The sequence below is a fragment of the Branchiostoma belcheri genome, unplaced genomic scaffold (assembly GCF_001625305.1).
Source record: "Branchiostoma belcheri isolate BF01 breed outbred unplaced genomic scaffold, Haploidv18h27 scaffold19, whole genome shotgun sequence".
NCBI classification, from domain to species: domain Eukaryota; kingdom Metazoa; phylum Chordata; class Leptocardii; order Amphioxiformes; family Branchiostomatidae; genus Branchiostoma; species Branchiostoma belcheri.
The window spans coordinates 1,629,190-1,651,946 of NW_017803379.1; the positions used below are offsets into that span (position 1 = coordinate 1,629,190).

Consider the following 22,757-nt stretch of genomic DNA (forward strand, 5'->3'; position numbering starts at 1 on the left):
GCAATGCCTGCTTTTACAATTAAAAACATCCTGATAGTCAAAGCTATGTCTTAGATTAGAATGCAGTTACCAGTAAGTTACATTACTAAGTAAAGCTTACATTTTGCAGAGACTTGAAAGAACTACATTTTGTATGAAATTTTACATCGCTATTCCGCCTTGTGGAACATATGGTACAAAGTAAAAAAAATTGGTACGGATTCCCCCAAACATATGGCACATGTACAGAAAATCTTGGCAAGGAACAAAATTGTAACAATCATATACATCTAATATTTTCACAATACTATGACACACATGCCAGTGTGCAAAAGTGCCTCTGAATATAAGAACGTAACAACAAAATGACTGCCACCTTCAAATGTGTACCGAATGCGACTTTCAAGTCAAACCATGAATGCTAATGGTAGAGAATTAACCTCACTTGTTTTACTGATAAAATCAAGGGACAATTTTCTTGCCAGAGGCAGGGCTGAATCTTAACTGCCAAATAAAAGAGGTTATTAGCATACAGATCAGTATCAACTGTACAGCACTACACAATGGTATAATTATAAAACGGATGCCCACAAAATTTAACAAGTTGATTTTACAATGGTCAGGGCTTGGGATTGTTGGGAAAAATAGCATTTTTACTAAAATTCTATAACATAAAATGATAAGTGTACAAATGTATTTGTCTTGAAACCTTCTCCTTAATGGCATCTTACACATTCATATACAGATCTATCAACTCCTAGTCTTCCAAATTTTTCACTGTAGCTGGTACTTACAATATAGATGGGTTCAACTAATGTTGGTACATTTCTAACAAAGCAGCACAGTTGTGACTACATTCTCAGCAGCGAAATTCAAACACCAACATATGGAAAGCCATGGAAGGAAGATGCAGTGGCAAGAATCTCAATGTTTTGATCAGTATTCATCAGATGTATCAACCATAACTGTTGGAACATTTTCTGTGAGATATGAATATGTACTGTGAGTATATCAACACGTACCTGTAGCAGCTGCCATCTCGGCCCTTCCCACCCCAAGCCCCAGTCTGCACCCACCATTTAAATGTCAGGAGGAAGACCGGGGAATGACTGGCGCATGCCAAATAGTTCCTACCACATGTTGTAAATAGCAGAGCCACCCTCAGGCAACATATAGTATATATAGCATAGCAACCCATGACAAGTTAGTCAGAGTCTATTCCAAGAAAGAGGCCTTAACCTCAAAACATACATTTATATAAAGGCTGAATGTCACTTCCTTTTTGAACCTCCTTGGTATAACCCTAAACTGCATCTTTAATACTGAATGATATAACATTACAATATACAAATATACAATATGCTCTTTAGGTGAGAATGTGGCTCTTTTTTATTCATTTTTCTTCTGGGTATACAGTGCTGGAATTTTACAATGTAGTACTACATTTACCAATTGCAAATGTGTCAGATTAAACATAAACAGCAGTACATCAAAGAATGAACTAATTTTGTAATTTGAAACCTTGTCAACATTGCTAGCTTTCACTGCATGTATTATCTGAAAGCTTTCATAGCAATCATGTGTCTGAAGAACAAAAAAAGCAAGATCCAGTACATAATACTAATTAGATTCCTTTCATTCTTCACACATTACAGTACAAAGAAACTTAACTACATGTTTTTCAATCATTTTGTCATAGAATTTAATCACAATCTTTGCAAATTATTCATTCTGTCATCCCTGGGTATGAAATGTATTGGGGTTTGAAAAACCCTACAATGGAAATCAAATATTCATTGAAGCCAGTGAAAAAAGGAATCATATGAATCATCAAATGGAGAAATTTTTTTTTCAACAGCAAAAAGAATTCGTATCTGTAGTTAAATCTTGGATACATCCGCAAAGACAGCTGTAATATAATACTCCTGATACAAAGTTAGCTGTCCTTATAGATATTTTCTGTGCCATTGTAAAACATAGCTAACAGAATCTAACCATACCAATTTGATTACCTACCCACCATGGTAGCAATTACTGTTCTCCAATCACAATGGATTGATTCAATCTCAGGTGAATTGATGACATTACAGAAAAGCAAGTTTCATGTACAATTCACTTGAAAAACACTGCAGATACGTTCAAACAATTTTCCTTTTCTACACAAACATCTTGGGTTTAAAATATAACCAGGGGGCACAATTAAAAACCTGGTCTGTTGGGTAATTCAACAGTAGACCAACACACAATTTTTCGTGCCTTTTCAATTTTTCATATCTGCATATCATTTTTGAAAATATTCTAACGACGGAATTTCCACGGTATTTACCACTGAATCGCATATCGACCCACCTGTCATTAATTACCGCACGCAAATACAATCAATTTCGACAACATGGGAAGTGAAATCCAACACTGGTCTGAATTATGGATTCAGCTGAAAATAACTGCTAAACCACAATGCGGTTTGCTGGTGGCCCAAAAGCCAACTTGGCTGAGGGCTTTGTGCAAAGCGATATCATGAGTGAGGTGAGATCAGACGCAACCCCGCTCTAAACGGCCTTCCACCCCACAAATCACCAAGGATTAATGCTATGGACATCATTATATTTTGGTCCCCGCCCCTTCGCGTTTCTACTCATTTTTCAACAATCGGAAAGCTACTGACCTGCTCTGGCGGTAATCTCGGAAAGCTCTTGAACGGGCATATTTGTCTGCCTGTGATCTGTGCGACTAAACCGGCGGCGAATGTCATAAATGGGACATTTTTTCTCGTCAGACTGGATGCACGATACTGTTCCTCAAAAGGCAGCCATTTTGGGCGAGTCTATTCGCGCAGGTGCGATGGGGGAGTTTGGCTATAGGTCAGAAAATAGGAGAATTTGGAGGAATGAAAACTTATAAAAGTTGCTATTTATGGGCTCATTGAATTAAAAAGCGTTTTATAGTTTTCAAAAGACTCTTTCAATAAATCTTAACCTCATAAGAATATTTAGAACTCATGATTTCAGTATGTCTCACATACAAGGAACGGTAATATTGCACAATACTCAATCGCAGGAAAAAGAGGAGCTTCCATCATAACAAAATATTATATCTCTTTATCATAGAATTGCATTCAAACTTTCACAAAAAAGCAAAACTACAACAGCAAAACAAAGTAACGTCCACCCCCATAACATTATGGCATGGACCATTCCCATCATCCACCTCGGAGTGAGAGGTTAAAGGTTATTTCATCTGTAGATCAAAAAAAACTTTGCACGTTGTTTGCAAATTTTGTCGTGTTGTTTGAAGATATTCATTCATAGTTTGTCCACAATGAAGGAGGTACCCATGTCCACATGTGAACGGGAATTTATCCTGAGTGCGATACGAGACAGAAAGGTTGGATACTGTTGTTTCAGTGGAGACATTGTTAGGGGGAGGGGGGCAAACATGTGCTGTCTGGATCTGAATTGTTTACAAATATCATGTGGGACATTTATGTTGCAAAAATGTTGACAACTAGCAACACAGTTCTGCCTACACATCTTTCCTATGAACTATATGTATACATGCCATCTTTAAATCCCTAAGTGTTGTGCTACCTTCATTTCATTATAAGCCAGGTAATAAAAAATTTTTTGTCAAAAACTTTTTGTCAAAAATTTTTTATTGCTATTCACCGTTGACAGGGAGCAGTATGTCAATAGCCATTACCTTTTGTCATTTGTTCCATGTTTGTACAGCGCATCGATGGACGACAGACGTACGACTACCGCAGACTGAAGGTGGCGTTCGGCATGGAGCGTGGATGTTGTATTGTGGAGCTGGGGGATACAAAGTACTCATAGCATTGACAAATTATCATAATGAATATAGTCGGTCCTTTCTAGTAAATCATGATTTATATCTTCACACTGATGATTAACTGTCGGTAGGTTGGAAAGCAACCTTCATTGATTATTGTGACTAAAGATTTAGTTAGCCTTAAAACCTTAGTTCCTACTGTTTCTATGCTGGCAATGTTGATTTGTGTCAGAATTTGTGTTGATAGAAAACTGTACAATGATGTTACTGGGTATTCACCAACACAAATAGACTGACCAATCATTCCACGATCAGGGTTCTAGCTAGCGCTAAGTAGCGTCGGGGCCCGCGACGCTAAAATTTTGACCCGCTACGCCAATTTTCCCCCGCTACGCTAATTTTCAGTACAACGTAGCGGCATTATGACTGCATTTCTTTGTTCAAAAATGCCAGATCAAATGTGAAAAATGTTTTTTTTAGCAAAGTAACGCACGTGGCGGCCCTTCCAGGAGAATGGGGCGTGCCTAGGCGGGGCCTTGGCTTCTTTACAACTTGTGTTGCCGCCCTTCTGTGAGTGACAGCGGCAGTCTCTTGACGCCCAGACACTGGCGTCAGGGTGTCTAGCCCAGTCTGTAGAAGGGATGTTCCGCCCCCTTCATAGTGTCGGCTTTCCCTCTGGGACGCCATATATGGGCTGGCCTATTTAACAATTCCCACGCCACGATGTATGTAGCACAAATATGTTTCCTCCCGTGTTCAACAGATCTCTCCTTGTAACTCTGGACATAAACACCTTCCACTAAATTGCATTAATTCTATATCTTGCCAAGGTGAAAAAAATACAAAGAGTTACAATGTACTTAGTCACCAGCCTAATAATTAAAGTGCTTTACAGTTCCAGCCGGCTCCCGAAAAGGGAGCCCACAGCGGCAAACTTGCGTTGGTTGAAAATTTGCCACTTTAGTAAACTAAACAAGGGAGTTCACCCCTTGGATCCGTTCATAGTTTAAACAAGTAAATACAAATTATTGCTCTCTTGTCAAATTTTTGCCGTTTTTCTTTACGGGCGTTTGTGATCTTTGTGACACACGTGGGTTTTCCTGCCACATATGCGTCAGTGCTGGTGCCATGCCGATTTCATGCTCTTAGCTACTGTGCGATCTATGTCGACATACTGGGTGTGCCTGTAATCATGTCAGCATCAAAGCTTGGCAATAACAACAAAGCCACGTGTTGAATCACGTCAAATTTCGGCCCAGTTTTGCAGAACAGAAATGGCACAAAGGAGATTAAAAGTGCCTCATAATGAGACACTATTAGCAGGCAAAACAGACGTATTTCTTATATTATTTATAGTTACTTTTTTTGCATGTAGAATATTACAACTTTGCACACCATGCTATGTTTAACATTTAATTTATCTCAGAGTCTGTTCTTGGTTGTGTCTGATTTGGAGTATCTTCTGTATTTTGTGAAGATTCCAAGCTGCAAAAATATAAAAATTACTAATCAATTAGGATACATTGTACATACCTTAGAAATGACATTTTTTCCCTTTGGGTATCCCTCAAATGGCTGCTTTTTAAGCTTAAATTTTTAAAAGCTCCGCACCGCACTCCGCTCCGCCCCATCCCCCCTCTCGGTCGCTTCGCTCCCTCGACGTGCGTCAGGTACCACTACGCTAAAATAAAATCCTAGCTAGAACCCTGACGATTGGCTCCTCAGGGTTCTTGCCCAGGTTTCGGGTAAGATAGAGCAACCCAAGAAGAACAGGCCGACAGAAGGGTCCATCATCATCAACCTGGAGCTGTCACCAATGGCCTCTCCTGCCTTTGAACCTGGAAGGTAATAAAGCAAATCCTTTGTGAACTTGTGTGTAAGATAATTAATATGTAAGTTGTCATTGTAATGTATTAATTTATTCAAATTCTTTAGTACTAGTAAACACACTTGCATACTTTCATACTAATCATAGTCATATAAGTTATAGCTTAAGTGAGATGTGTGAATTTACCAGTGGACTCCATTGACATTTAATGTTTTTATTGTGTGGTTATCACAAGTGCTCAGTAATTAAAAGAAAAACTGAGGCAGGAAAACTTCCTGAATTAACTGTAGCATTTCTCCATTACTAGACCCACAGAGTCTGGTATTGAGATGAACAGGATACTGGAGAGGAACATCAGGGATTCCAGAGCTGTTGACACAGAGTCACTCTGTATTGTAGCTGGGGAAAAGGTCTGGTCTATCTCTTTTTTGTCTACAGCTATTTAGTGTCTTTTTCATAAAGTACTTGTTTCTCCAGTTTATGTGTTTATGTGTATCATGAGAGAATTGATACAATGAAGGTTTGGATATGGAGGATATACAGGCTCGGATGATAGTACTGTCATAACAGCACTTTTCTTTCCCCCCAGGTGTGGTGCATTAGAGCAGACATCCATGTGTTAAATGATGAAGGAAACATCATGGATGCAGCCAGCATTGCAGCCATCACAGCTCTGTCTCACTTCAGGTACAGTCATGTCCTCATGTTTTCTGTGTCAGTTTTTCTGTGTCATGCTGCTAGGGTGTGCTCATATTGTGTTGAATGTTAAACTTCATGTTGTGATAGTTCTTTGGCATCAAACTTTGTAATGATTTCTACATTAGGCAAGAAATAGAAGGATAAGGATGGAACTTAATTCTTTTTCCTTCTTAAATTCATAGAAATCAGACAATGGTAGGTACATGTATGCATGTGTGGAAATCATATTGTTTTACGCAGGCTGTAGCACTGCACAATGTAATGTACACTTTTCTTTGTCACCTTCTGTAGGAGACCAGACGTATCTGTGATGGGAGAAGAAGTTACTGTTGTAAGTACAAATATGAAAATGTTTTTTTTTTATGTACAAAAGAAAGTTCTTACCTCCACCATGGCAATACATGATATGGCAGAATACAAATGCAAAATGTTCTTGATACATAGAAAATAGATGTAATAAAGCATACCTTTGTAATAAGAGATACTGGCACTATGTTCTATACAGCATTCACCAGAAGACAGAGATCCAGTCCCCCTCAGTGTACACCACATGCCAGTCTGTGTCACCTTTGCTTTCTTTGATCAAGGGTAGGTTTTGTTTTCATATACAAATGTATGTGTAGTTTGCTTGAAGTTATTTCCTCTTCAAACAGCAAAAACAAAATAAGTTCTCAGTCACTTAATGTCCCTTTGTTGTATTGTTAAGGTTGGTAATATGTGAGGTGGGATCACTGTAGTGAATTTAAAGTTCAACTGCAAACATCTCCTGTTGTATATAGGGAGTTTTTACTTGTGGACCCTACCCGTTCTGAGGAGCGAGTGATGAATGGGAGGATGGTGGTAGGGATGAACATGCACAGGGAGATCTGTACTCTCATGATGAGTGGGGGAATGCTACTGGTCAAGGAACAGGTAGGACAACACTTCAGAAACTGTCTAAAGTGTGCTGGCACTACACTGAACTGGTTGCAAATTAGCATACAGGAGAAGACTTACTTAGACTTAGACTTAGGGGCTCCCGTGTCTCGTGACACAAGAGAAGACCAGGTTCTTTTTTGTGCAGTACACCAGTAGACCCTGCTAAATGTAATGATATCCCCCTTCATGTATTATTTAGTTTTGGTGATAGATTACTTGCTAGGCTTTAATAACACTGCATTGCTGCTATGGTGAAAATGATTAATAGGATCTTACTGTATTTAGTTGGAGACCCTTTCCCATGTACATGGAGGCCCTCTACCTGTTAACATTAGCACTGCAATATCAAATTTGTAGAAACATTTTTATGGCAAATTACAGCAGGGCTTCAAACAGTTTTTCTTCATCACAATGACCTCTTTATCAAACTTCACTGAAATGGACAGCCCAGACTTTTCTCATCTTTCACTTTTTTAACAGTGTCACCTTTTCATGATATTTTTTAGGTTCTCAGATGTTCACAGATTGCCACAGTCAAAGTGGCAGAAATCATAGAGCTGATTCAGAAGGCACTAGACAAGGATGCCCAGGCAAGGTACCAGAAAATTCCCATCTATTCGATTTTCACAAAGCACATTGTTTTATGTATCATATTTTCATTGTTACATGTTGCAACTAATCCTCTTCAAGCTTCACTGAAATGTTGGGTTTTAACTAAGTTAAAACCCAACATTTCAGTGTATTATACGTCCTTGTGGCCTCAACTCATGAGTTGTCTCACAGATGAATGTTTTGAATTTTGTTTGGCTTCTTTTCGTTTAGGCAAGCTGGAGAGAAGTGTGGTTTTGCAGAATCAGTTCCTTCAAACAAAATAACCACCAACAAAAAGGAGCCCACATCTGTAGATACCACAGCAGCAGCACAGCACGCCAGTCAAGTCATACAGGAGGCTGGACCAGTGGATAAACCGTATCCTTTACTCTGTCCAACCATTGCTGCTTAACTGACCTAGTTTGGCAGTTTGCATCAGAGATTCAGAGCAGCTAGGGGGAGTCAGTAAGGGGGAGTAGTGGGGAGATGTGTACTATAAGGTCTGAAGATCTGCATCCTCCCTCCTAACAGAATTGGTTAAATTCTGATCCATTTTCCCATTTTAATTCTTCTTTCATTTCAGTCATTCCTCCTTAACTGTGTGTCACTGTCAGGGTGTCCAATATGCTTGTACAGGTGAGTTCAAATCCTTAACAGGTGTGAGACTGAAAACTGTCAAAACTGAAATTAGTTCGTCATTTAAACTTCAAAAATTTTGAACCTAACTTCCAATATATTATTTGGAATTTCTAGGGTTAATGCTTTTATGGATATCATTCATGTGCATTACCTGCAGGCACCAGGAACAGTTCAGATAGGTGAGGGGCTGGTGAACACCTGGCAGGTAGATGATGAAGACATGGAGTCAGAGGAAGACAGTACAAAGAAGACGGCAACCAATGGGAGAGAAGCTGTAGCTGTTTCAAAACCTACAGAGAGAAAAAGACCTGTTAAAACTGGTAAGAATAGTAACGTTCCTAGTATATTCCTCTTTTTGTCTATCATTTTCATAAGTAATCTTTAAAGCTTAATCAACTGTCAACCTGATATTTAAACTTGTACAGGTGAACATTTTGAAATCAGAGAATTTTAGTGTAATTCTTTGTCAACACAATTCTTGAGAATCTGATCAAGATTTCTTGGTGGCAGGTTGACACCAGTATACACATCTTCAAATTCTCCAGCATTATGAAATGTTTGCTTTTGACACCCTTATGAATCGTAGTTTCCTGGTGATGTATACATAAGTACACATAGGTAACATGCTGTCCACATTTCAGTCTCCCATGCAGAAGACAGTGGCAGCGAGGAAGAAGAAAAAGTTGTGCTGTACCAGGGAGATGTAGAAATGAAGTAAGATACGATTTACCTGTTATTAATGTTATCTATTGCAATGTTATCTAATTCTGAGCACAAAGTCACCACAAGGACAATGTATATTCTGCTTGTTGCAGAGTCCTTCATTTACATGATACAATGTACTTGGCAAGGTAGTCGTGGAACAAACAAGTGGATACGGTGCTATAAAATGAAGATGGAACATGGCCGCCACCACATTAAGCTTTGGCCATAGTACTGTACAAACTACCAATCCTATAGAGGAAACTATGATTTCTTAGCAGAGGTTTGAGTTTGCACAGCACTTTTCTTGTTTGGGACAGCCCATTTGCTGTGGCTTTATGGTTATGTATTCTGGTGCTCACTAAGGATATATTGCAGATCAGTAGTCATAACTCACCTGTGCAAAGCCTGTTCCATGTTCATGACTTTATGTTTTTAATGTACACGATTGAGCCAGGTGCTTTCTGTGAATACAGGTGATAAGTAAAGTTGTACCTTTTACTTCATCCCAAGGGGGTTGAGTATGGTTTTTGTCATATCTGTGTGTTTCCGCACTCCAATTTCCATACATTCTGCAAATGGGAATATACCATCAACAATATCTGACTATTTTCTGCTAATTTAGGTCCACAGAAGAGCCCGATGCCACAACACTCAAACAACCGACATCTTCCAACAGTGATAAGCCAGCCAAGAAGAAGGGCAAGAAAAAGAAAGCTGCACAGAAATAATTCATCAGGCATTTTATACATACTATATCTGTAATCTATCATATTATATGCAGATATGCAAAAACCTTTTTTATTAATGATATACCATTTATCTATAATCTAACCGTAAGTGCTGCATGAAGTTCATTTTTATTTTCATGTAACAAATTCATTTGAAAATCAGTCAATAAAACATCACGTATTACACTGGCTCTTCATGTGAACATTTAAAAATTTGTTGAATTCAAGCATTAAAAAAGTTCATGCCAATCATGCAGTACAATTTTGTACATGATTCTCAGGTTTAAACTATGAGAGCTGTTATACCCAACCACGTTATCATTGTGGCACCAGAACTTCATGTTTATTACACCAGATGGAAGTATATTTGCCATGAATCTGATTCATTTATGCATTTCCAGGCTAATAAAGCAGTACCTCCTATCAGATGTGTAAGAATGCAAGGAAAAACTATGAAACAACGTTCCCTTCATATTGTTTTATTATATAAAGCTGTTCCTATGTGTATGATACAGTGATATAGGTGAACTGTTAGCTACAATGTAAGTGAAGTCACTACCAGAAAAGCCATCAGTTGCCATGGAATATTACCCATGTTAACCTTCACCTTAGCTGGCCCCTGTAACCAACACAAATTTGGCCACAAAGGTCTACCTAGCAGAGAGAAGGTTAACTTTCAGTATGAGAAGGGTGTACCAATTCATTAGACTACAGCTAACAAAGGATGGTATGCAATTCCTCAATTTTGTTAAATACTTGTACCACTTTTACAATAGGATGAAATGTTATACAAGCATCAGGGACAAACTCATACCTCCAATAATAATGACATTTTAGTTCATGTAAGGTCCTCCTACCACTAGTTCACCCCAGATTACAGATGCGGTAAAAAATCTTGACCAATGTTTTACAAGTGGTCCTCTACTACATTGTGATACCAAATATATATGATAAGAACTTGGATGTATACCAGAAAGCTCCTTACTTGACTGCTCCCCAAAATAATGGTAGACACTACTTTGTGAAAAGGAATGACGCACAGTTTCTATTTCTGTTGTGATACTTCTGAAATGAAAAATTCAAACATCACTTTAAAAGTCAACAATGAACTACATCATTGCTTTCTGTACAAATGCAAATACCTGTTTTTTTCCCAATGTACACACAACCCTTCATATCGAAGGATCAAGTTAGTGACAAAATCTGTCCAAGTTTTGCCCTAGGATCCAAACAAATGGTGTGTTACGTTGGTGTTAAGCCGGTGTGTTCCGCTGAAAGGCAGTTGTACTGGCTATACAGATACAGAAATGAGCCCTTCTGACAACTTACAAAGTTACAAATGAGGCAGAACCCTTTCTGTATGAGTACAATTACAACATGTACTATCTTCGGGAGTCAGAGATCAAAGAAGATTAGTCAGTCATACGAAATGACATAAGACTGTTATTATTAAGTGATCTCAAAGGCAGATAAACAGAGCCATGCTAAGTACTCGAAGCACAAGATACATCAAACACAACTTTTCAGCAATACATCAGCAGTGCTGGGCAGCAGTGTGAATAAAGAATTTGTGGAGGTAAAAGAATACTGGGGGGGGGGGGGTTGCTGGGAAGGTGTACAATTGTTCAGTTATTTGGCAAGAAAGACAACAAAAAATGTCAGGTACAAGCAACTAGAATCCTTGGGGACTTCAGACCTTTTGGGGCAAAAGGAATGAAATCCAGGTATGATCTTGCTAATCTTACAGTAAACATTTCATATTGACTTGATTGGCAGTTACACAAAGTTGATGTGGGTACGGTGACATTTTGACTGCATTGTTTATACGTTTAATCACAGATTAAAATTGCGTGCCTTCCCGGGACATTGTAGATGAAATGTCAATAATTTCCATGTCTAAAAATAAGATTACTTTTCCCTGGGAGATTAGAGAAACAACACAAATCCAGTGGATTATAGATCTAATAAACTTATTTAAAAAGATGGGAGACAGTAAGGACAAAATAGAAAATTTCAAGAAACAAATTCTCCTGACTGGTACTTTAGCAGGATAATATTTTATCACAGTATTTCATGTATGATACTCTACATCAATTTTGATGGAATAGTATACTGATGTTGCTTTGCCAAATGTTTTAGTGCTATGAAAGGACAATGTACAAATGTACCTACAAGTGCTACAATCCATGATTGTTTACTTGTAAAATTGAGACACATGCATCACAGTCTTCCTCAAATGACATTTTCACAGTAAGTTATAACACATGAAAATTACACAACACTCACACATGTTGCCATTACTTACAAGGATATTTATATTATAATGTAGGCTCAAAGCCTTATTTCTACAAGAAAAGTTAGACTGTTGTTTCTAAGATAGGCTACTTAGCTATCATGGCCGAAATGTTTTTGGTCGAACTTGGACTTGTGGTTCTTGATCATGTAGATGAAGAATGTCAGACACTCCTTTTCCTGCACTGGAATGGTCTTAAAGTGACGACTCACTGTCTGTAAATTAGAAACAAAAATGACATGAAAACATGAGTAAATACATGTATATGTAAACTGGCTCCCGGTCCCTTATAGAATGTACAAGTTGTCCAAGTAGTGGTGGTCCCAAAGCTTCCAGCATTTAGTAAAGGAATGTTATGGTCTGCTGAGTGTACACAACTACATCTCACAGAAGCTATGTGTTTATCAACAAGGATTTTACTTAGGACAACATACCAACATAAGTATTAAATCAACAATTGCATATTAGATAAAGCCAAAAAATCATGGTGATGTCTTTGACAAATAACTTTTCAGTTACAGACATCCTGGTATGACACAAAGTTGCCAAGATTTTGCATAGTGAAAATGGAAATCACACAGATTTGCCCACAAACTAGACGGGATGAAAGATCAGTATGTGGGTAATCTGTGTTGCACAGGACTGACTCACCTCTGCTAGCTGTGCCTTGTTGAGACCAGGTCGTGTCTGCAGCTTGTAGTGACGTTTGTACCTGCGCAAGGTGTTTACCTGGAGACCGAGGAGGTCCACCTGTGGACACACCCGGTAACAGCCATGTTACAGATCATGTCTGTGGTTCAAGTTCCATGTTCATGCAATAGATTCATGTTGCAAGCAATTGTTACTCTACTACATATATCACACTATTCAATACATGTACTTCAATAGAGAGCACATTTGTATTCCATAAACAAGCTAACATCAGTATTGTAGAACATCTCTAGAAGAGTAGCTACATAATTTTTGCAAAATTGGTTCTGCAGTTTAGGGAGAGCTAAATATGACATGTTTTATGTAGCCAACAGTGATAAAAATTCAGCTACTGTCATAACAAAACTATTGTACAGTATAATGTAAAAATGTAAAAGGGACATTAGCCTTGTACTTGAAGCTACAAAGTTCACTTACATACAGCTATGGTAAAATTTAGTTGTACCAACCTCAGGTCCGTCATAGTCGTGGTCCGGGGAGTTATTGTCGTCCTCGTCACTCAGCTTCCTCTTCCTCTTGCTGCGAGCGCTCTGGATCACACCTTTGTGGTAGTCACAGATGTATATGTGGCGGGCCTGTGGAGGAAAATAAAACACCACATTCAACCATGAATCAAGCAGGTTATACTATAGAGCTTCTTATGTATGGAGGTTATAGCTGGTGTGTTACGCCGAAAGGCGGTTATACCGGCTATACAGATACAGATACAGATATAGCAGCTATAACCTCCTTACATGAATGCAGTCTCCGTCTCTGTAAGGAAGTATTTACACTTACAGTTTCAAAAAGCCTCCCAATGAATAAAATGGTACAAAATCTATCGTATGGGAAAGTTTTTCTTTTCCCTTTTATTTCTACCTGTATTCATTTGAATTGGAGAATCAATCAGGAATGAAAAATTCAGACATTCCTTTAGAATAACTGTAGATGTATTTCATCACTTGTAATTACGAGTAACACATACAATACTAAATGTATCTATCTTGCACTTGGGAGTTTGTGAGTATGGGCTTCGTCTTTTCAGGTGAAGGTGACACCCATAATTTCTTTTTAGCTACGACATGAAAAACATCAACTACTTGGCAAGGAAGCTAGCAAGAAAGCAGATCCAGAATGGTATATAGTCTTGTAGGGTAGCATTAATGTATAGTAGAATGAGATTGTTTTCTTATATCAGATGGGATGGAATTTTTCAGCTGAGCAATTCTAAGCTGCATATATGGGGGTGATCGATCAACACCTCCATGGAGGCCTACAGATAGGGAAAGAATGCTTTGTCTTTGTCAAAACCCTGAGACGATACAGCACAAAATGTACTAGTACTAGTAATTCCTTTCATTTACACCAAGAAGCCTACCTAGAACTGAGGAATCTATGACTATACTATTACTGGAAATATCAATTTGTATTCCCAGTTCTAAACAGCACTTTCAATACAGAGCAGATACATCTTAGCAACATGCCTTTTAATATGGAAATAGATTAGCTAGTGGAACTATCAACACCAACAGACTATCCTCTGTCTACCCCTTCTAGACATACATGCACTAGTATGTGAGACTTCTTAGATTCTGTAAATATTAAGACAAAACACCTTTGTGCCTTCATAGCCCAGCCTGCTCATTTAGCAGATTTCAAAATGCAGCAGAACACCTAAGCATGAAGGACACTAGGCTGACTAGCAATATCTTATTCTTGAAAAATTAAGGTTCTAGTAGTACATGTATCTAAAATATGTCATCATTCTTTACAACTTTAGAAAATTTTGCCTTTTTTTAACAAAACAGGGCAAATTCTAATTTTTGCAGTATCCATCACTGTGAAAATTGTCTATAATATGTTTCAACCGCAATTTTTGGGCAATGTCAAAATATGCAATGAATATTAATAACATGATACTTAGTGCAGACAGCTGATTGGTCGGTCAGCTGTGTGTACATTTCTCCAGTCTGGGGACCCGGAAGCAAATCAAGGCACATTTACCGACGTGTCTACAGCAATAAACTAAAGGATTGCTTCAAACACAGGCACTCTTACTATATTACTCAAGCTAGAGAGCCAGTTTGTTGCTCTGTGGATACGTAAATAAGAAGTCACGATGAGAAAATCCGTGTAATGTGTGGAAAACTCTACCCTCAAATCTAAAACAGCTGACACAAAAAGTCGTCTGCAAATCTGGGCGATTTTCCATCTTGCCAGATCACGGGCAATTCTCCACCATCTTTTAGCACGTTAAGTGCAAATTTTCAGTCACTCATGAGCCCTTCATTGCCAACATCAAGTATACTAACAACAGTGACTGGTAAGGTATTTTCTGGTGACAAAACAACCTGGAGAAAACGGTAGCGTAACCGGAGACGTCTGAACTGAAACGTAAACAGGTCAAATTTTGTCTCAGCTCAGCTGGCTAAAAATTTTACCACGAACGTGTGTGGTACGAAGAGTCGAAGACACTAAACTCTCAAACTTATTGCCAGTTAAAAACAAGGGTTTGTAGTGTTATGAACTCACGCTGTGGTCGATGTTGAGCTTGAGTTTCTTCTGTGCCACGGTCTTCTGAATCCGTTTGGAGTAGGAGGCGTTGCCGGCCATGCGGGAGCAGCGGTCGCCGTCGTCCACCAGGCAGCAGATTTGGCCGTGCCCCGCGTCCCGAGAATCGTCTTCCGTGCTGAAACCGTTCAAGTTGCTCATGTCTGTGGCAGGATATTCAAACTGGGTGGCAGAAGGTTCCGAGACTGTTCGAAACAATGGTATTTTTCAATATGGCTCCCACACACAAACAGTACACAAATTTTTGCTGACGATAGAACCACCCTCAGTACAGTAAGTGCAGCGTCTTCCAACACCGACAGAAGCCTGTCTTATCTGTAGCTTGGGTCACTTTGATGATGGAAAGTCACAGAAGCAACCCTTTATCCTGAATAAGTCTAGTAGGAAACGTTGAGTTCAGCAGACTGGGGGTCGACTCGCGATCCTTTTGTTGACAGTTTGGCGCGTGCTCGCCCCGAAGTGTAACCGGCTTCCCAGATCCGGCTACTCGCCGCCGATGCACAGAAACGGCGCTAGCAGCAGAATAAGGAAGAAGTTACGGTACAAAATGAATTGTCGCACTCCAAGTTAGTCAAGGACTTCAATCATTGACCAGACGACGTTGGAGGGCTATCGCTGCCAGATACTGGGGCTTCAGCAAAGAGAAGGTTCCCAGCTGATCGCGGGCAGGGTGACGCTGAGTCGGGGGATTTCCAGACGATCTTCCTCTTCAAACCGATCTCAATCTAACTCAAACTCTGTAGCAAGATTCCCAACGACACTCTGCACATAATCACTGCGTCAAACAATTTCTTATGCAGTAGACAGCTGACTGTAGGCCCTTTCTTGGTGTCCCCTCCTCTCACTACAGAAGCGATTCCTGAATCGAGTGCTTCGCGGCACGAAAGTGGCACCCGAATACAAACCTAGTCACGTGACAATAAATCTTCACTGCCATTGGTCAGATGAAACATATGTGAGACAGCTGCCCCGCCCACTGAGGTCCCATCACAAATTAGGAGGAATGGTACAATCAGCAACATTATTAGGATCAATTAAAGCACTTGTTTCGTCTCTTGTAGATCAGAAATACCAACACTGATAATGAATTAGAGTATGAAATTATGTTATGGATACACTTATGCTCATTAGACTCAGATGGTATGGAAAAGTTTACCCTGAAACAGAAAATACAAGCGAGGGTATCTTTCAGACTTTCCTGTCCGTATGTTACAGGACGCCCTTTACTCGGTCCTTGGAGGTTTGGAATAAAGATTACTTTTCATATTTCTAGTTACTGACGTTCGTAGCTATTTGCCTGCGTCATTCGAGATCATGCGTCCCAGGAAGCATCCCTGTCGTCAAAATACAACCTGTCAGTTGACGAGGAAGGTTAAAAACATGCTCGCCTTTCCAAATAACGTTTAAAACTATATTATATGTCTTTAAATACTGTACCCTACTGTACTGTACTCTACTATCACAGTTACGAACTTACGAACCTCTGCATGGACCTCTCTGCAACAGTAACCGCTCGCTTTCGGGTAACTTAAAAAGTTCACCAATTCTTTATTCAATAAGCCTTCAAAGGGGCTTGTCCTGTCTTGGTGTTCGGTTTCTATGAATTTGTTTGCCTAAGGAAAAATACATAGAATTAACACGTGTAGGTCCTTGGTTAAAGGTATGTCGTCCCACCTTTTGTCACATAATGCGAAGGGATTACATGTCCCCAGACCGAAATATTTTGCGCATTTAAAGGGACGCTTAAAACAATGATAGCCTAGTTTCGGATTGTCAACACCATTACAAATATTGATAGACTAATTTTCGATTGTCAACATCATCGCCAATTTGAATATGTCTTTTACCTTAGCCAGGTCAGGCGTGTTGTAAACCAAGCCTCTTCAGGTATGCGCCAAACAGCGCGCAACAATAATGGGCTATGGTAACTCTGCCTTGGCGTCTGTATACAGCCCCTTTGTATTGTACCTTGAAGCCCGTCCAAAGCAGACGGACAAAAATTTCGCGCCAAAATCGACGTCAGGGCTGGCGGGAATGTGACAGCTTTGTGGCAAACTTAGCCAACCAATCAGCGCGCGCGTCGGCCACATACGAAAACAAATCTGACCAATCAGGTGAGGGACATTGGAACAAGGCATGCAGCATAAGTAGCGTGGGTACTGCTGCTCTTTACCATAGGCTTCGCTGCAGAACTTTGAGGTAAGTTCACATTTTCCCTACGCATTCTGTGTTTTATCAAATTCTCGGAAAAATTGGTGAAGTGTAGCTTGATGTTATATCGTCGGTTTGCATGAGTTACAATTGCTACGCGATGATAGATGAGTGCGCAGTTGAATTTTTACATGGACGCTGTTGGACGAATCGCCTACCTGTTCAGAGCAGTGCGCACTAATGGCTGCCCAACAAGAATCATGGCCCTTGCACTCATTTAGCTTCCCCTTCGTTTTTCTCCCTTATTTACCTCAGGATTTGCCTGCAAAAACTCACTATGGTGTTCCTCTAGCCTTGATCTGTCATTTTGATTTTTGTGGTGAATTTCCAACGGCGCAAAATTTTTCTACGGCTTGCCGAAATTGGCTCGGTTTTGTATAGGCTTTACCTATGGGCGCCTGCCATGCAGAAACGCTGCCATTTTCTCCCTATGTTTGTGCCTTCCATTGCCTCAGCATTGCTGCCTATGTACCCAGCGTTTGCCCATAGAGTTCCATAGACTTGCACCTACGGCATTTATAGTACGGAAATTTGTTAAAATCTGTTTGTATTTATGAAGAAACGGGCCCAGATCGGCTCGGGGAGGAAATTTGGAAGGGACTTTCTTTCATGGGGATGGATTTGGGTGGCGTGGCGGCGTAAATTTTCACTTTGTTTTCTAGCGAGCTTGCCTCGCCTTCTCTGTTCGCCATTATCCATTGCCAGGCAATGCCTACCCTACCACTTACACATAGGCCTGTACCTCAAGTTGTCGGACTGGGTTTGGAGAATGTTTCGGGACAAATAACCGGGAAGATCGTTGGAAAAGGAGGATTCTAGCGTGGGGAAGGATGGCTTTCCTTTGTCCTCGCCCGTTTTGGAGGAATTTAAAATGGCGGGAAGCTGTTTTTCGGTCTGGTTTGTGGCTTGCCCTTGTACAGATTGATCTCACTGCACTGCTGAATAGCGGGATTCTTATGTTGCCACTGAGAACCCAACCTAACTTGACTAAAGTGTCCAGAAAACGCAGAAATTGAGAAAGAAGGCTTGTTTACCGCCTGCAAGCGGTGGGGGACGCTTATGCGAAGCCTCAAAGGTCATTTTAATGACGGGTGGGAGGTTGTTTTTCAGACAAAATGAGCTTTCTTGCCCGGGATGAATTTTTCCATAGGCTTTGTGTTGGGCCGTTTTTCTGAGCACCTCCAGAGCTCTTGCTAGTGCATGTAGTTGCAATAATATTCTCAGAAATGGGAAGTAATCGTTCCTTTGGCCACAATTTTGCAGGGTGGGCCTATTTTGGGGAAGAAAGCAAGCTGGAACGGTAGCCATTTTGGTCTGGTGGGAGGAAAGGGAGGATTTTGTTGTTTGGGCTGTGCATGGTATCAATATTACAGAACAAGGGTGCAACAGCAATGGCTTCCATTGCACATTCCCATACACAGAAATTCTAAAGGCAAGATATCTTTCAATTTATGAAGAAAAATTACCCTGAATGTAGGCCCTGATAATGTATGAGACATTCAAATTTTATGCTTGGTCATGTATTTGGGGCTGGCACAGTTATTTATGAATCTAATTGAGCTTTCACTGCTGGTGAGCATTCTGCCATAGGCTTTGAATGGGAGCCTTGTTTTTCCTGTTTTCGACTTTCTGGTAATTGTTAGGGTTACTCATGGCATCACTGAATTCTTGCAGGGGAAACTAGAGGCACATTTTAAATGGCATTACTTGGTTTTTGGGCTCGTTCGGAGTTTGTTTTTGTGGGGGTAATTGGGCAGTTTGGCTGGCAGTGACAAAGGATGGGAAGCCCAGCAGTACTGTGACTGATGTGTGTAACACAGTAGCAGGACCTATTCCCTTCAGTATTGTGGAGATCATCCTCATTTCTGAATTTGTCAGATTACCACCTAAAAATGTGGACAATCAATTTGTGTTTTGTTGATTGAGTCCGGTTTTGCGTATTGGGAAAAGGTAAACTAGTTGATACGCATCAAAGCGTAGACTTGAAACATGAATTCTGCTTTGAACTTTGTGTGCTACAAGTTCTTGTTTTCGAAACCAAGCTGTTACTAGTAAATTGCGTGATCTGGACGTTATCAAGAAATTCGTCACATGGATGAATGAGTAAATTCAGTTGATCGTAATTGGGTTATGAGCAACTTCTAGAAGTAGTGATATGTGTTGTAATGGTAATTACATGTTCAGTACAATTCTACAATTTTAGTTCTGAAACCTCTTTAGCTGAATGTCAAACAGTTTTCTTGATTCTGCAACAACAAGTTGGAATTAGGCAAGAAATACAGCATTCAAAACACTTAACTACATCTATTCTATATTTCAGTCTTTTTATCCTTCTTTCATCAATAGTTAGTGGCCCTCCTAAGGCGTTTACCTGATTTGATAGTACACATGTTGGTGTTAGGGTCATATAGACATTGACACATACAAAATGGGAAACATTGAAACATAGAAATTGTTGATTTTTTTTTTCTGACTTTCTAGTTCCAAGAAAGGGTTTTGAAGCCAGTCTTTGCATCCCAGCATAGTGTGACATGGCAAAACAAAAACAAGTTGTCTGGCATAGGGGAGTGTTTTTGCACTGCAGTTTGTTGGCACGTGTACAATTTAGCCAAGGCAAAAGTGGGCTCACAGATGATGGTGACAGATGATGGTTTAGGGCAGTATCAGGCTTTTGTGCTTTCCTTGTTTAAAATTAGACATATATGCATTATGACACACCACTCGGATATACTGGCAGCATTACCAGATGAAAATGAACTCTGGCATGTTGGTGGGTGTTGCAGGTCGCTTGTGTTGGTACAAGTTGTAAAGTAAATATGCCCCAAACAGGTCATGTTAAGAGGATTGTGTGTTTTCCAAAATTTTCCTGGCTAATTGCAAGGTAACAGGAGATGTGTAATAGATATTGTAATTATTCCAATTTGCAGTAATTAACACTTTATAATTATCACGCCAGTCTTTGTTACTACTGTGCTTCATAAGTGCCATGCAATTAGATTTCTTATTCGGCCATTTCAAGTCTAAGAAAACTCTCGCCAGGGCCTACTTGTTACAACAAGCAGTTTTCCAATAATCCTTAATTGGATTTTGAGCAGCAACACACCCTGTGACTGAAGTGTGTATTAATCAGTCTGTTCTGGGCCTATAATGGCATCATCACAAACCATGTTGCTAGCTGCACTGAGTATTTACTGGCCAGCATCTCAGAATTGTCCATTACAAAGGAGATAATCGTGCTACAGTTTATCTAATTCATAACACAAGCTAATCGTACTAATGCTTCCAGATTTTTTTAGTAAAATCTGCAAGCTCTACTGGTACCATTTTTATCCAGGATGAATTTAATACACTAGTAACTTATTTGGAGTTGATTTCAAAGTAACTCAGTGGAAGAAAATAAAGCCATAGGATCTAGCAAGCAAGTCTTAGTGTTAAGCTCACCGTGATATTTATGTAGTGTACCACAATGTATTGTACATATATGGACGTTTGTCGTGTTACCATGCTTGATTTGTTTCAATTTTTGCATGCTTGTTAAGGGTGCATCCTACAGTGTCTTGAAGGACTGCATGGCTGTCGACTTATGAGCGACTTAAACTTTTTATTGTTTTTGTAAAAAGAATTTTCCTTGTTTCAGGTGTTAACCCATAGAGTATCAAGACAGCCATCATGCCAAAGGACAAGAACAAGCCTAAGGGAAAGATGTCGGCGTACGCCTGCTTCGTGCAGGAGTGCCGCCGCGAGCACGAGAAGAAGTACCCCAACAAGCAGGTTGTCTTCACGGAGTTTTCCCAGAAGTGCGCTTCGAGATGGAAGGTGAGATAACTGTAATTTCTCTGATTGGCTTTTGTAAGATTCGGGAAGTAATCTTATAGTTGCCATTGATCTTTACTTCTGTTACACAAGTGTAGGCAATTTAACTGTAGTATTTACATGGTAAGGAAGGGGATGGAATGTTTTCATTTTTGCAGTGATGTGACCATAGACAGAAGGAATGAAAGAATTTTTTTTCTTTTACAGACCATGAATGATGATGAGAAGAAGCGCTTCCAGGATCTTGCCGAAGAAGACAAGAGGCGGTACGAAGCTGACATGGCCAAGTACGTCCCACCCAAGGGTGCCGAGGGCGGCCGCAGGAAGAGGAAGAAGAAGGACCCCAACGCACCCAAGAGGGCCATGTACGTGATGTGATCATGTAGTCAAATACTGCTAACAGATTTTCAACTTGATCCAATTTGGCTCTGATTGTGTTCGTTAATCAAATGGCGGATAGAACAGTTTGGAGAGTTGCCTTGGTCCGGGTAAGCCGGCAACGACATGATGTTATTCAAACATTAAAATCCTGCATCTGTGTCATTTTTTCAGGTCTGCCTTCTTCATGTACTGTGCCGATGCTCGCCCCAAGGTCCGCGCAGCACATCCGGACTTCCAGGTCGGGGAGATCGCAAAGATTCTTGGGAAGCAGTGGAAGGCAATCTCCGAGGCCGAGAAAGCCAAGTATGAAAAGAAGGCCCAAACTGAAAAGGCTCGCTACCAGAAGGTGTGTACAATTCTTACATGTAACTGTCAAGAAGACAGACTTACTTGTTACACTATGTAGGGACAAGAACAGATACATATACAGTCAAACCTGTACTAGCGGTCACCTTTGTATAGTGGTCACTCGGCCATAGAGGTCAGTTTTTGCCGGTCCCTTGAATTTTTCCCATTGACGTAAGCATTAAGAATCGTGTCTATAGCGGTCACTGTTCAACGCGGTCAGCGGTCACCCCATTCCGGTCCCGCCGGCATGTCAACACCGCCGATAGCGGTCGCGGCTGGCCGTAACCCGCTAAGCACCACGGCCGTAACACCACCCCACCTCGGGCTACGACCGTTATGAGCCTTGTGATAATTTTCCGATCGCTACATTACTAAAATGTGAACTGAAAATTAAACTCCATATGTGTATGAAATAAAGGAAAACTGGCTTTTGACACGAAGTTTCTGCGGTCGCGGGTGTCTTTGATATCTGCGTTTTCCCCAACACCAGTGCCGTGCGTGCCGCATGGAGCTTTCAATGGACTCGGCCGCTCGGCGAAGATTACGGCAATTATCTTTACAAAAAAACTTAAGG

The 22,757-nt window shown here is 40.2% G+C and overlaps 4 protein-coding genes across 8 annotated transcripts in view; 2 read left to right on the forward strand and 2 right to left on the reverse strand.

Annotated features, from left to right (window-relative positions):
- Nucleotides 1-2,816, reverse strand: part of LOC109468003 (phospholipid-transporting ATPase IA-like) — a 35,202-nt gene extending 32,386 nt beyond the window's left edge. For 2 of the 5 annotated variants that reach the window (XM_019766206.1, XM_019766202.1), the window contains exon 1: nt 2,645-2,816. In XM_019766206.1, coding sequence (XP_019621765.1) covers nt 2,645-2,684 — 40 coding nt within the window. In that variant the 5' untranslated portion in view covers nt 2,685-2,816. Of the gene's footprint in view, nt 1-1,001; nt 1,080-2,328; nt 2,349-2,644 lie in introns of those variants that run through there. The other 3 variants (XM_019766205.1, XM_019766208.1, XM_019766203.1) reach the window with 3 other exon arrangements.
- Nucleotides 2,817-3,184: 368 nt separating this feature from the next.
- LOC109467973 (exosome complex component RRP45-like) lies at nt 3,185-11,754 on the forward strand. The gene is made up of 14 exons (XM_019766156.1): nt 3,185-3,363; nt 3,708-3,802; nt 5,494-5,613; nt 5,904-6,006; nt 6,186-6,283; nt 6,587-6,626; nt 6,801-6,883; nt 7,075-7,207; nt 7,720-7,808; nt 8,036-8,182; nt 8,419-8,440; nt 8,601-8,763; nt 9,085-9,157; nt 9,771-11,754. Exons 1-14 carry the CDS (start codon nt 3,298-3,300, stop codon nt 9,874-9,876), a joined length of 1,338 nt encoding a protein of 445 aa, XP_019621715.1. The 5' UTR covers nt 3,185-3,297; the 3' UTR covers nt 9,877-11,754.
- LOC109467975 (histone deacetylase complex subunit SAP30L-like) lies at nt 10,340-16,334 on the reverse strand. The gene is made up of 4 exons (XM_019766157.1): nt 15,392-16,334; nt 13,330-13,455; nt 12,821-12,919; nt 10,340-12,384 (listed from the first exon to the last, which is right to left on the reverse strand). Exons 1-4 carry the CDS (start codon nt 15,569-15,571, stop codon nt 12,262-12,264), a joined length of 528 nt encoding a protein of 175 aa, XP_019621716.1. The 5' UTR covers nt 15,572-16,334; the 3' UTR covers nt 10,340-12,261.
- A 1,176-nt stretch (nt 16,335-17,510) lies between these two features.
- LOC109468006 (high mobility group protein DSP1-like) lies at nt 17,511-22,257 on the forward strand. The gene is made up of 4 exons (XM_019766210.1): nt 17,511-17,629; nt 21,279-21,457; nt 21,662-21,819; nt 22,007-22,257. Exons 2-4 carry the CDS (start codon nt 21,311-21,313, stop codon nt 22,239-22,241), a joined length of 540 nt encoding a protein of 179 aa, XP_019621769.1. The 5' UTR covers nt 17,511-17,629; nt 21,279-21,310; the 3' UTR covers nt 22,242-22,257.
- Nucleotides 22,258-22,757: the final 500 nt, after the last annotated feature.

What these genes read in the sequence shown, in the direction of transcription:
- LOC109468006 (XM_019766210.1), top strand. Translation starts at nt 21,311, where the DNA reads ATGCCAAAGGACAAGAACAAGCCTAAGGGAAAGATGTCGGCGTACGCC. An exon ending in AGTGCGCTTCGAGATGGAAG is followed by an intron (nt 21,458 to 21,661) that starts GTGAGATAACTG and finishes TTTCTTTTACAG; the next exon opens with ACCATGAATGATGATGAGAA. An exon ending in AACGCACCCAAGAGGGCCAT is followed by an intron (nt 21,820 to 22,006) that starts GTACGTGATGTG and finishes TCATTTTTTCAG; the next exon opens with GTCTGCCTTCTTCATGTACT.
- LOC109467973 (XM_019766156.1), top strand. Translation starts at nt 3,298, where the DNA reads ATGAAGGAGGTACCCATGTCCACATGTGAACGGGAATTTATCCTGAGT. An exon ending in GTGCGATACGAGACAGAAAG is followed by an intron (nt 3,364 to 3,707) that starts GTTGGATACTGT and finishes ATGTTTGTACAG; the next exon opens with CGCATCGATGGACGACAGAC. An exon ending in AAAAAGACCTGTTAAAACTG is followed by an intron (nt 8,764 to 9,084) that starts GTAAGAATAGTA and finishes TCCACATTTCAG; the next exon opens with TCTCCCATGCAGAAGACAGT.
- LOC109467975 (XM_019766157.1), bottom strand. Translation starts at nt 15,571, where the DNA reads ATGAGCAACTTGAACGGTTTCAGCACGGAAGACGATTCTCGGGACGCG. An exon ending in AGCTCAACATCGACCACAGC is followed by an intron (nt 13,456 to 15,391) that starts GTGAGTTCATAA and finishes TTTCCTCCACAG; the next exon opens with GCCCGCCACATATACATCTG. An exon ending in ACAAGGCACAGCTAGCAGAG is followed by an intron (nt 12,385 to 12,820) that starts GTGAGTCAGTCC and finishes TCTAATTTACAG; the next exon opens with ACAGTGAGTCGTCACTTTAA.